The 13254-nt window shown below is 40.2% G+C and overlaps 1 protein-coding gene across 33 annotated transcripts in view; it reads right to left on the bottom strand.

The window, feature by feature from the left end:
- Positions 1 to 9944, bottom strand: part of SLMAP (sarcolemma associated protein) — a 150061-nt gene extending 140117 nt beyond the window's left edge. For all 33 annotated transcript variants that reach the window (XM_061197032.1, XM_061197052.1, XM_061197041.1 and 30 more), the window contains exon 1: positions 9728 to 9944. In XM_061197032.1, coding sequence (XP_061053015.1) covers positions 9728 to 9925 — 198 coding nt within the window. In that variant the 5' untranslated portion in view covers positions 9926 to 9944. The remainder of the gene's footprint in view (positions 1 to 9727) is intronic.
- Between the last annotated feature and the right edge of the window lie 3310 nt (positions 9945 to 13254).

The following is a 13254-nucleotide window of genomic DNA, read 5'->3' as shown; positions in this document are numbered from 1 at the left end:
AATTTAAAGTGTACAATTCAGAGCAACCATCACCACGATTTTTTAAAAATTTTTTTAAATGCCACAATCAATTTTATAACATTTTGGTCATCCCAAAGAGAAACCTGTACCCATTCAGCAGTCACTCCATGTATTATATTAGTCAGGGTTCTCCAGAGAAACAGAGCCAATAGGATGTGCATATATACAGAGAGAGAGAGATTTATTTTAATTAGCTCATATAACATCCTGGGGGCTGTCAACTGAAATTTGCAGGGCAGGCCAGCCGGCTAGAGAAGGGAAGAACTGCTGTTGCAGTCTTGAGTATGATGGCTCTCTGAAGGCAGAATTCCTTCTTCGGGGGAACCTCAGTCTTTTCTCTTAAGGCCTTCAACTAATTGGATAAGACTCACATTCTGGAGGGTAATCTGCTTTATTCAAAGCCTACTGATTTAAATGTTAATCACATTTTTAAAATAACTTCACAGCAACATCTAGACTGGTATTTAACCAAAAACTGGACACCATGGCCTCACCAAGTTGACATATAAAATTAACCATCACACTCCCTGTTACTTCCTGCTCCTGGCAACTACTAATCTACTTTCTCTCTATGGATTTGCCTATCTTACACATTTCATATAAACAGAATTAAACAATATGTGGCCTTTCACTGAACATAGTGTTTTCAAGGTTCATCCATGTTGTAGTATGTATCAATATTTCATTCCTTTTAATTACCAAATAATATTCCTTTATATAGTATACCACATTTTATTTACCCACTCATCAGTTGAAGGACATTGGGTTGTTTCTTTTTTTTTTTTTTTTTACAATGAACATTTGTACAAGTTTTTGTGTGGACATATGTTTTGATTTCTCTTGGGTATATACAAAGGAGTAGAATTGCTGGCTTATATGATAACCCTGTAACATTCCTTTTTACTATGCAAAATTTTCCAAAAAATTCAAAGCTACAAATTTTGTTTATTCTACAAGCATAACTATCATTGCTATACTAGTAACATACGGCATGATCTTATCTTCTATCCCTGAACTTCTGAAGTGGAAGGAAACATAACTGGCATCTAATAATACAGTTAATATTTCTATATTTAAAGTTAAAAAACCAAATATATTCATTTTTTTCTAAATTAGATTTACTTATAGGGGGAGGTCACATATATAATTTAAAATACAACCTCCAAACATACTATACTTAGAAATTATCCAATGAAGGATGTGGAGAGAAGGGAACTCTTGTACACTGTTGGTGAGACCGTAAATTGGTGTAGCCACTGTGGAAAACAGTATGAAGAGTCCTCAAAAAACTAAAAAGAGAACTACCATATGATCCAGCAATTCCACTCCTGGGTGTATAGCCAAAAGAAAAAAAAAACAAAACCAAAAACACTAATTCAAAAAGATACATGCACCCCAATGTTCATAGCAGCATTGTTTACAACAGCCAAGACATGGAAGCAAAGTAAGTGTCCATCAACAGATGAATGGATAAAGAAGGTGTGGTATATATGTACAACAGAATATTACTAAGCCATAAAAAAGAATGACATTTTTCCATTTGCAACAACATGAATGGACCTGGAGGGTATTATGCTTAGTGAAATAAGTCAGAAAGAGAAAGACAAATACTGTATATTATCACTTATACATGGAATTTAAAAAATAAAACAAACCAATGAATATAACAAACAAAAACAGACTCACAGATATAGAGAAGAAATTAGTGGTTACTAGTGCAGAGAGGGAAAAGATAGGGGTAGGGGATTAAGAGGTACAAACTACTATGAATAAAATACATAAGCTACAAGGATAAATTGTACAGCACAGGGAATATAGCCAATATTTTATAGTAACTTTAAATGGAGTATAATCTTTAAAAATTGTGAACTACTATGTTGTACACCTGAAACTTGTATTTTGTAATCAACTATACCTCAATAAAAATAAAGCATACTAAAAAATTATCTAATGAAAGAGTATCTTTTTTTAGTATATTATAGTATCTGAACAGTGATACTCTAATATCTTTACATGTAGAGTTGGGTTTTTTTTCAAATTGTAAAATTTTAAGTAATGAATAAATATTGTTTGAGGAACTGGTCTTCAATTAAAACTCTACACAGATTTACTACCAAAATATCTATGAGTTAATGGACAATAAGGTTTTTATTTCAATATATTTTTTTCTTTTGATCTATTGCTCACTAACTGATTGGTGATGAGATTAACGATGACTAATTGCGCGGAGGTGCTGAGGTAGCAAGCAACAGAGCGATCAAGAGCGTGCATTCTGCAATCAGATGACTGGGGTTCAAATCCTGACTTCACCACTCTCTGTGTTACCCTGAACAAATTCCTTCACCTTCCTGAAGCTCAGCTTTCTCATCCTGAGGATAATAATACTAACAAATTCAAAAGTCTGTTGTGAGGATTAAATGAGATAATGCATATAAAACTCAGTGTACCACCTGGTAAGTGCTCAATAAAATGATATTAATTTTACAGCAGTCTGGATGCTGGTCATAACCTAGAGCATATTAACACATTTCAGATAAGCTGACCATAATTCACTTGATATCATCAGCTAAAAAGTACATTTAAAATTATGATCCAATTGCTTATGAAAAAAAGTAACAACAACAAAAAACCTTACTTATCTACATACCCAAGAAGACAAATGCACAGAAAAAGCTCTGAAAATTACATACCAAACTAATAACAAAAGTTACTTCTAGAGGAAGGGAAGAGGATAAGAGGTACCTATGTGAAGGAGGACATATATATACTCCACATACGTCCTTATTGCTTCAATTTTTATGAGAATGTATCCATTATTTTTGTAAGTGCAAAATAAAAAAAGGAAGAATAGCTTGAAGGTCCATATTGGAAATTCATTTCTACTTGGCTCAGCTAGAATAAGTCAGTAGCTATAAATGTAGATAAAACCATAAGCCTGAAAGTATTGATAAAACCTTAATGCAAATAAATAATAAAACAAAGTTTCCTATGTCTTTAAATTAAAATCTAACCCAGATTACATATTTGACAAAGGATAGAGCAGAATCACCAAAGGCTTCCATGTTTTCAAGTGCCTATATAAACTTTACTTTTTTTCTTTACACCTATCAGCTATTCTCTCTAAAGAATTAAAAATTTACATGGCACACAAGTTTTTCCAAGGCTGTTTCATTCATTTGCATAAACACTCAAATCCATATCAGTTGCCTGAATGCAAACTTAAGAAAAAAATATATTTATTGCTAGGAGTAGTAGGGGTATGTTTAAAAAAATGCTAGCTGACTCAGAGAAATAATTAACTCAGATTCTCTCAGTCTTTGAAAGTCTGTCATATGACAAGCTTTTTAGTTATACTTCCAGAAAATAATAGCTTAGGTTACCCTTCAAGAGAGCAAAAGACAGATTTTCATTACAATAATTGTTCATTCCATAATAAGATAGTTCAGAATAAATGTCTAGCAGTTGGTTTTTATTTCAGAGGCAAACAATCTAGATTCTAGTTCCAACTCTCCACAGTTACTAAGAGATGACCTTGTGCAAATAACCTCTAAACAGCAAACTCTTTTTTCATAAAACGGAGCCAGTCTGCGGTTGCTCTACCTACCTCCTAACTGTTATACAGATCAAGTGAAATAAGAAAGCATTCTGAATATCATTAAACCCTTAAAAGTATTACTTTGCCTGAGAATGGATATATATGTAATGGCTCAAAATTAATAGTATCACCAATCACAAGATTATCTAAGATACCAAAGCACTTGGCAAAGTGTCTTGCACACTGCAAATTCTCAATAAGTAATGATTTATACAAACACCATGTATTGGAAACTGAGTCCATGATCTCAAATTGAGAACTAACTCGAATGACCTTCTGCTCTTTGACCCTCCTCAGGGTCTGCCGAAATAGAAACTGCTCCATTGTTCACATTTCACTCATTCAAGCATTTATGTAGTGCCTATTCCCTTGTTCTCAAGAGCTCACATCTGGCAGAGCAATAGTGCATTCGCGTCATAATTATTTTGTTGTCTGTGTCTCATAACGAAATTATATACAAAGTTCTATGGGAGTATAGAGGAAGAAGCAATTAATTCCTCAGTTAGTGGGAGTCAGGGAAGGTGTCACATTGGAACTGGGATGAAGGGGAAAAGTCATTCTGGAAGTCAAAACAGCAAAAACGGCTCTTTTTCTAGGAACAATGAGCACTGTCACATAGCTACTGCACAGAGTCTGGGGCAAAGGAAGAAAAGAGTAATAGAAAATGAAGCTGGAAAAAAAAAGGAATGAGAGACGGATTTTGAAGGTTTTGTATATCATGTTAAAAATTAATGGGGCAAAAAAAAAAAATTAAAGGGGCAAACAACCTAGATTTTGAGCAGGGGTATAAACTGTTCATCTACTGGTAGTGGTAGTGAGAGAAGCATGGGCAGGAAAGAGTCCTTAGAACATTTCTGCAGCTAACAAATGCCACCATTTTTCTGGATTCAAGTAACTGACATACATTGAGAACCAATCTCACAATCTTTTCACTTAAAACTCTAAATGACAGACACCCTCCTCCCTATTTATAAAAGAGAATAGATACTAAGCTCTAACATAAATACCACTTGAGAAAACCAAACAGGAGCCTGAGAAGGTAAAGAATAAATTTAAGCCAAGGAGTAAAGTCAAATAACTAAGTAGAACAAAAATGTTAAGTGTATATACCAACGATATTTTTAACAACTTGAAATAAGACAAAATATTTCATTAACTTTCCACTACTGTTAAATGTAACATAGAAGGAAATGATGATGTGCTGTGGATACATAACCAGGCCTTCTGAACATGTTTACATTAATGCGTATTAAACATAACATGTCAAATACATGTTTTTCTCACAAAAACTAGCTCTTAATGACCTTTGTAACTTCTGTAAAAAAAAAAAAAAACAGACATCTGTTGAAACATAATACAAACAAAATCAATGAATGTATGATCTGCCACTCTCCCCAGAAGCTGAGGCCAGGATCTTTGCAGTCATATGGAAGGAAGAGGGAAGAAACAATCCTGGTTGTCAAATTCTGGAGATTTCTCCTTTGCAATGACTTTCTTGCAATGTCCTTGAAACGTGCCACATCATTCCTGCTTCTATGCCTTTACTTGAGCAATTTTTCCCACCCAAAACTCCTTTCCGACTGACTCTATCTACATTCTGCCCTATTCAAAAAGTCCTAAGGTCTAGCTCAAATTGCGTCTCATCCATGAAACCATCTATCCATGAAACCTTTCCTAAAATCTCCAGTCCACACAGACCTTCTCTCTTTGCTGAAGTCCTAACAGACAAGTTAACACATCTGTCTTTTTTCATTTTCTGGCATTTAGTCATTTTCCTTCCTACTATGAACCTGGCCCATGCCCCTACAACATGACATCATATCTAAACTTTTAAAAGCCTTGGAATAGCAAAGTGGTTAAGAGCTTGGATTCAAGAGTCAGAAAACCTCAGTTCAAATCCCACCTCTACCATTTATTAGCTATATGAACTTGGGCAAGTTAACCTAATCTAATCACTCTGTGCCTTAATTTCCTCATATGTTAATATGGGAAAAATAAGTACCTATCTTAAATAGATATTTAAGTATTAAACAAGTTAACATGTAAAGCATTTAGAACAGGGCATGGTACATAGTACACAATAAGTTTAGTTAAGCTAACAGTTACCCATTTTTACTTGCTCCAGGCCTCTCTACATGTGGACGTTTTATCACTCTTAAATAATGGTTTTGGTATGTCAATGCTCGGCACAGAACTCTCCTGGGCCTTCCATAACCCATGGGTCCATGCCCTTAGTTTGGCAACAAAGGCATTCCACAACCTGGCACCAGGCTATCTACTCAGCTTCAGTTACTCAACATCTACTTAACAAGAAATAATAGGAAACAGACACATAAGGCAGAGACCCTCGCCTCCAAGGTCTGAAAACTAATTCCAAAAACAAGGCACAAACATGAAAACACCACACACGACGAATGTTCACCCACAGCTACTCTCCAAGACCTTCTATCCAACAAAATCAGTTTCCTCAGTGTTTGGAAGATGCCAAAATCATTCAAAATAACTTGCTTTTGTCTGTTTTATTCCACCCTCATTCCCTCACACACAAACACAACCCATAAAAGCACCTTTTCTTAACCTGTACCTGTCCACTCCTATTTTGAAGTCTAATTCAAACACCATCACTCTCTTGCCATTTGAACTTATATAATACTGTCTTATCTCAAATCAACTGTTCTCAAGGTGTTTAGTCACCCTCTCTATCCAAATATAAGCCCCTAAAAAGGAGTAACAATTTCTTACCAATTCTCCTCATTTCCCCCCCATGTCCCCACCCACCACTATGCTCTCCACTGAAACAGATCATGATAGAACAGGTGCCCAAAAATATGTGTTGAATTTAAGTAAAAAAGTGAACCTGGAAGTAGACAACTACTACTACTACTTACTACTAGGTAAACTACAGTGAGACTGGAAGTAAACTACTGTGTCGACCACTAGACTATCGCTGGTCCACAAAGTCTCAAATCAAATAGGGCCATCCAAATCAGAAGGAGGCAGTCCACTTACTATCTCTTCTATGTAACCACCATATGGGTAGATTTGCTTGTTCAGTGGTACCTTGAGTCAACAGAAGAGTTAATGACCATCCTATAATCTGCCATCTAATTTGAAGAGTCTGACCTCCAAAAACGAGTGAAGGATGATACACAGGGCCAGAATCCAAGCAGGGCAATATTGAACTGCTACATCCCTGAGTAGATGATTTGGCGAAGCTTATTAAATTCCACTCTGTGGCAAACCTGTCACCCTCCAGCATGCAGGTTTTAAGTACCATAACACATTCCATGAACTTAACATTAAAAAATGTCACCTAGATTTCCATCTGCCTACACTCTGCAAATTTCCTACAATAAACATGTATTACTTGAATAATCAGAAAGTTTTAAGTGTTTATTATTTCTTCCAGCTTTTAATGGTTCTCCCATAATGATGAATGCAGAATGCAACACTCACAAATTGAAAGTCAACCAAAGGGCATGTTACCCCAATTTTCCACTTCCCAGGTAAGGTGCCAATTTGGACAAAGTTCTTCACATGTTTCAATTTTAAAAATTACTTCCACATGTGCCATCACATGAAAGAAAAAAAAGTCTCATTACCTTCCTGAGATTCCACAGCACTACAGCAAATTGCAAAGACCTGCCTAGATGGTTCCCTCTTCCCCTGACCCCAAACACCCTCTTCTCTAAGGACTGAGCCCTTATTAAGGGCCAGTAACAGGGTGCTAAGTGATTTACATGATTATCTCAATGCTGGAAACAACAGTAGGTACTATTATTATCTCCAGAAGAGAAAACTGAAGTTTAAAGATGTTTGAGGAAAAAAACAAACAAACAAAAAGAACTTGCCTGAGGCAATGCTTAAAGAAGGAGGGGATTCTAGTGTTGTACAAAGAAATTTGCTGGGAATATATATTAGGCCCTAGGGACTTTTGTTATGATAAAATTGTAACAAATCCTCATACTGGAAATTTATTACAGAGAAAACAATAAATGATATTTGGTCTAATTGTGGGTTTTCTTTGTAACTGTGTACCTCACGCTATCTGGCACATAACAGATGCTCAATCAAAACCTACTGTCTGGGGCTTCCCTGGTGGTACAGTGGTTAGGAATCCGCCTGCCAATGCAGGGCACACGGGTTCGAGCCCTGGTCGGGGAAGATCCCACATGTCGCGGAGCAACTAAGCCCTCGTGCCACAACTACTAAGCCTGCGCTCTAGAGCCCATGAGCCACAACTACTGAGCCCTCGTGCCACAACTACTGAAGCCCGCGCGCCTGAAGCCCGCGCTCCGCAACAGGAGAAGCCACCGCAATGAGAAGCCTGCGCACTGCAACGAAAAGTAGCCCCCCGCTCGCCGCAACCAGAGAAAGCCCGCGTGCAGCAACGAAGACCCAACGCAACCAAAAATAAATAAATCGATAGATAGATAGAAAAAAATTTAAAAAAAATAATAGAAGAGGGACTTATGCTTCAGGAAAGACTGAGTAGGTGTACTTTTCCTTATTTCTCCTGCTGAGAACAAATTGAAAGATTAAAAAAAACCAAACCTACTGTCTGTTCAAACCTAAACTTTAAATAGTTAATTCTTAAAACAATTTGATCACATGGCAAGATCTGACAGGTTATTTGTTTTATTTGACTGCTGGAAAGATGAGTTCTTTAAATTACTATAGGTAACCTATGAGGTCTTTCAGGCACCCAAACTTTACTTTCCAGGGAGAAAAAAGGGTCTGTTCCACAGGTAAATAAATGAGCATCTGGTGTTATACAGAAAAATTAACATACTTTTTAGTCTTTATCCTACATACAGAGTAGGATATAGATATTACGCAAGCACACAGCACTTGGGCAATCTTTTCCTCCTTTCTTTGAAAAATGATTTATATAATAATTCCTTAATTCAGAAGTAATGCTTTCTCTCTTCCTTTTGAGGCTCAGGTTTCTTTCATTTCAAAACAGTACTCTTCTAAAAGACTTAAATTCTTCTTTTAAAAAAGACTTAATCATTTAACTCAGAAAGAGGGACCAAAAAGTCAGGAGGTGAAACTGGAGATATTCTTATTAGTCTTACATAACTTACTCTAAGTTAGAGCTAATTCAGTAGCTTAACTAAAACTTGAGGTTTAAGCACAAACATGAGCTCTTTAGTATATTCTCCTCACACATAGATAGTTTTTAAAATTGAAAGGGTCTTACTCAATTTTTTTCTTGTATTTTTAAAATATAAGCAACCACATGTATAGTTAATTAGGATGCCAACATAAAAATGCTAAAATAGTCAGTCACTTATAATGAAGAGTGCTAAATTCAAGCTATCACATCCAGGTAATGCAATAACTGATAGAGTTGCATATAATTTCAGAAAATAAATTAATTTTTAACACTGATTTTTAAATATCACCTCTGTAAGTATGCATTAAGTGTTTTTATTAACTGCTGAAGGGAACATCAAAAAGTGATTTTCAAAAGCAATTGGTATACGTTCACCCAACCCGCAAACAAAACTCTGAAATCGTAAAGTTATTCATGCTTAATTAAATTGGCTTTGATAATTGCAAATTATCTCTTCCTAGGTAAATATGTATCAAATCTTCCAAAATAAATTTACACAAACACTGTCCTTGCTAGAAAAGCCCTGATTTGAACTCAACTAAAAGCTACTGTGTTGTTAACTGTATCTCACCACTGAGTCATTTGAGCCCCAGAGTAATACTGGCCGCAGATTCCCTGCATTGCTTTGGGAACTGCTGCTTGCTTCATCAAGCACTGAACTGCAAATTCACCTTTCTAAAAAGACTGAAAGCAAGAAGCCAAGTTTCGCTATCTAGTTTTCTAAAATGAATTAGGGTTTGGGATTTCACTGGGAATGACCACGTTATCAAGATGCCATCGCCCTCTCGAGGCATTTAATTAACAAAACCTTCTCTGTTTTCCATTCAACCACCTCAATCAAATTTCCACTAGAACCAGACACACAAAAAGTTGGTTTCATGGCCTTGCTGAAAGTCTCCTCTGGGTGCAAGCCCTGGGATCCCACATTCATTATGCAGAAGGGGCAAAGGGAAACGAAAAGCAACAATTGTTAGACAACGTAGTGACATTACCTTGCCCGTCTTGTGATCAAACCAGACGAGAGCATGGTTCCTTGACAGCACTTTGCAATCAAAGGTAGCATTATTCTGCGCTGGTCGACAGCGGGCCACCGAGCGGCCGATTTTAATAGGCTCGTCCAGGTAGACATGACGCTCCTGAAACGGGTGTGAGTTCGGGCGACAAGTGAAGATGGCCAAGGCTGACGGCATCGAGGACAGACTTGGGGTGTCTCTCCTACCAGGAACAAAGAGGAGTTCCACCGGATCCGGACTGCCCTGCACAAGCCTATACCCCTATCCCCCCCAAAATTTTAAATTAAAGCAAACTGCACATTGTCTAAACATAACCAGTGAACATCAAAAACTCTTCACTGGGGTGGGAAGACAAGCCAGCGCAAGCCCCATCACCTCCTTTAAAACCCAGCAGGGCCCTGATCACAAAAAGTCCCCAACTGGCAGCTTTCAGTCCATCTTCTTCCCTGGGAAGAAAAGGCTCAAACATTGGACAGCTTCGGCCAAGAAAACTCCTGGAAGACAGTTTGGGGACTGGAGGTATACAACCAGATGAGTCACACACCAATTCTTGTGTTTTGTTTGGGATCGCGGCCGCTTTCCCCCCTCGGTGGCGGAAATGTTGCAGCACTGCAGCATGAAGAAAGGATCGGTGCGGCCAGAAAGGTCCTTTCGGGCGGAAGAAAGGTGGTGTAGCTGAGCACCTCTGGGCAGCCACCGCCCGTCCTCGAGGACCTCGGGAGTGGAGGGACGAGACGCGATGGGGGCGGCTAAGGGGTCTAGACGGCCAGCGGGACAGTCTGCATTGATTGCCCCTGCTGCGCGGAGGCCGGCCGGGAGGTGGCACGGGGTCCCCGGACCGCCGTGGGCCGAGGCGGCGGTGGCTGAGGTCCTTGGCACGAGGAGCGGGGACCTGCGGGGGCGCGGGCAGCAGCCGAGGCGGGACTCCGGGGCACCTGGCGGGCGTCCCCGCGACCAGGGCGGGGATCCGGCTCCGCAGGCGGGTGCGGACCGAGCGAGGCGCGACCCGGCGGAGGCTCCGGGGTCTCCGCACGCAGGAAGTTGGTCCCTGAACACCTGGGCTCCTGGCTGCTGCTCAGCACACCGGCCGCCTCCTTTTAGGGTCGCCCCCGCGAGGGTCGCATCTCAGGGGCGGCAGCCGAAGCTCCGGGCTGACGAGGAGGTGGGGGAGGGAGGCCGGCCCGGAGGTTGGGGGAGAGGCCTGGAGGCCCCGGGCTGGGTCCGCCGCAGCCTTCACCACTCGCGGCCGGTGGGACACCCTCAGGCTGTGCCCGACGAGGCAGAGAACTTTCCGACCTGGTGGGGCAAACATGAAAACAAACGGCCGTCAGCCGCCGGTGCCCGCCCGCCTCAGCACTCGCCCCTCTCAACCCACCCCAGCCAGCCCCCGCGACTGGCCACGACCTCGGCCGACCTCTCTGCGGACGGGCTGCGGGGATTGGACGCCCGGACGCCACGACAGGTCCAGCTTCCCTTACCGCCGCCGCCGCCGCCTCAGCTCACCTTGCCAGCGCCAGCCGCCATAGTGACTCTGACTGAAACCTACCCGGTGCACCGCCACGGGAACGCGCACCCTTCAAGGGCCCTCCTACCCTCTCTCCCGCGCCGTAGTCCGGAAGTCACGTGAGCGATGCCTCGGAAGCCATGATGGACAAGGGCAGAAAAAGAGGGCAAGCTAATTTTTAACAAGCCTCCGAACGCCATCTTAGTTAAGGGTTAGACGCTTCAGCACCGTGGGACAACCTGTACCATTTTGGTTAAGGGCAGGAAAAAAATTTGACCTGTTGAAGGTTTTCTAAACGTAACTTGCCAAATTCCTACTTTTGCGTCTTGGTAAAAGGCGCCTACTTTTACTAAATTTTATTCACTATAGTCGTCGTTGAAAATACCACTGAGCAAGGCGAACAACCCCATCCAAAGGAGAGGTTATTAGCATCCATCTTAGCTGTGGGCAGCACAGTCCCCCACGGCCGCCTTAGGTGTGAGCAACTAAATTCCCACAAGCCTTGGGATTTGTGCATCTAAAACAAGGTCTATCTTCCCCTTGCTGAAGTCGTAACTGTGTTATCCTGCCCGGAGGAACACTCTTAGTCCCTGCATTCCATTTCAAACGACCTTTCTTCTCACTGGGCCTGTCTTGTGCCCCAGGGCTCCTAACTCAGATTCAACCCCGGAATGAGTGTGCCTTCATAAAGTTTAACATCACGTTGCTTCCAGAGAGTGGCCGAACAATTTCTAATATGAAGAAAGGGGGACTGCTTCCACTCAAAATATTAAGGTAGATGAAGAGTCATTAGTCCCAAGAAGGAAAGATTTGCAAAATCTGAACGAAAATTTAAAGAAAAGACAGTGGGAGTGAGTCTTACTCATTTAGAATCAGTGGTGGCTTCATTTTTCAGATTCCTTTGACAACAGGCTCCACCACTTTGTGACCTTGGGCACGTTTCTAAACTTTTTCAAAGCCTCGTTTTGTCATCTATTACATGGAGATAATACTTAACTCACTTCTTGTGAGAATTCAACGTAGTAATCCATTTGCTCCTAAAAGAGTAACTACTTTGCATTTCAATTCTTATATACAGGGTTTGGGCCCTATCCTAAGCTCTGTGCTGGGCCCTGGGGACACATAGGTGAACAAAACCTCAATCCATACCCTCTGAGAGTACACCTGAGTATTGTGAGATAGGGATGGGGAGAGGAAGGTGACAAACAGGGATAACTTCACTTTGATGTAATCAAGGCTAAGATGGAAACAAGCACTGGGTGCTAAAGGGGTCAGAGACTGCCTTCTACAGGAGGTAACTGAACTGAAACAAGGCTGGTAGGAAAACCACAATGAATATGGTATTTGATGAATGGCTTCAGAAGTTTCCAGGAAGAAGGTTTAGCAAGAAAAAGAATAAGGCTATTTGAAATGGTGGACCAGTGTGTCTGGCACATAATAGTAACTCAATAAATATTTGATACGTGATTGAAAATTACATACTGTTACTCATTATTACAGGATAAAGTAGGAGTGGCACAAAGTGAGTCTGGAGAGAACATGTGTTAGATTATAAGGACCTTGTATACTTTTCTAACACTCTTCACTATTTCAGCAGATATGTATTGAATTATTACCATGTTCCAGGTACATTTTTTTTTCTTTCTTTCCAGATACTTGATTCTGGAGAAAAATAAGGATATGTTGAAAAGTTTTAATATAAGAGGATGAAAATTTTTCATTTGTGGTAACTTTTAGGCTTCTGTGGAATAAAGTAATATAGAACCCCCCACATCCCCTAATGAGTTCTGTGCATGAACTTATAAGTCACTTATGCATTCTTGTCATTCATTCACTCTACAAATATTTAATTTGAATGTGGGAAACAGCTACTGCGACAGGCTCTGGAAATACAACAATGAAAAAAAAAAAAAAGACTCCCTTGAGTTGCTCACAATTTAGTTGATGACACAATAAGATTCTTGCTGTAATGAGTTTATCAAGAGGAATGGGAGCATGGCGG

Source organism: Eubalaena glacialis, chromosome 7, assembly GCF_028564815.1.
Source record: "Eubalaena glacialis isolate mEubGla1 chromosome 7, mEubGla1.1.hap2.+ XY, whole genome shotgun sequence".
In the NCBI taxonomy this organism is placed as follows: Eukaryota; Metazoa; Chordata; class Mammalia; order Artiodactyla; family Balaenidae; genus Eubalaena; species Eubalaena glacialis.
Note: the sequence above shows the minus strand (reverse complement) of the source record. Positions and strands in the feature narration are given on the sequence as shown.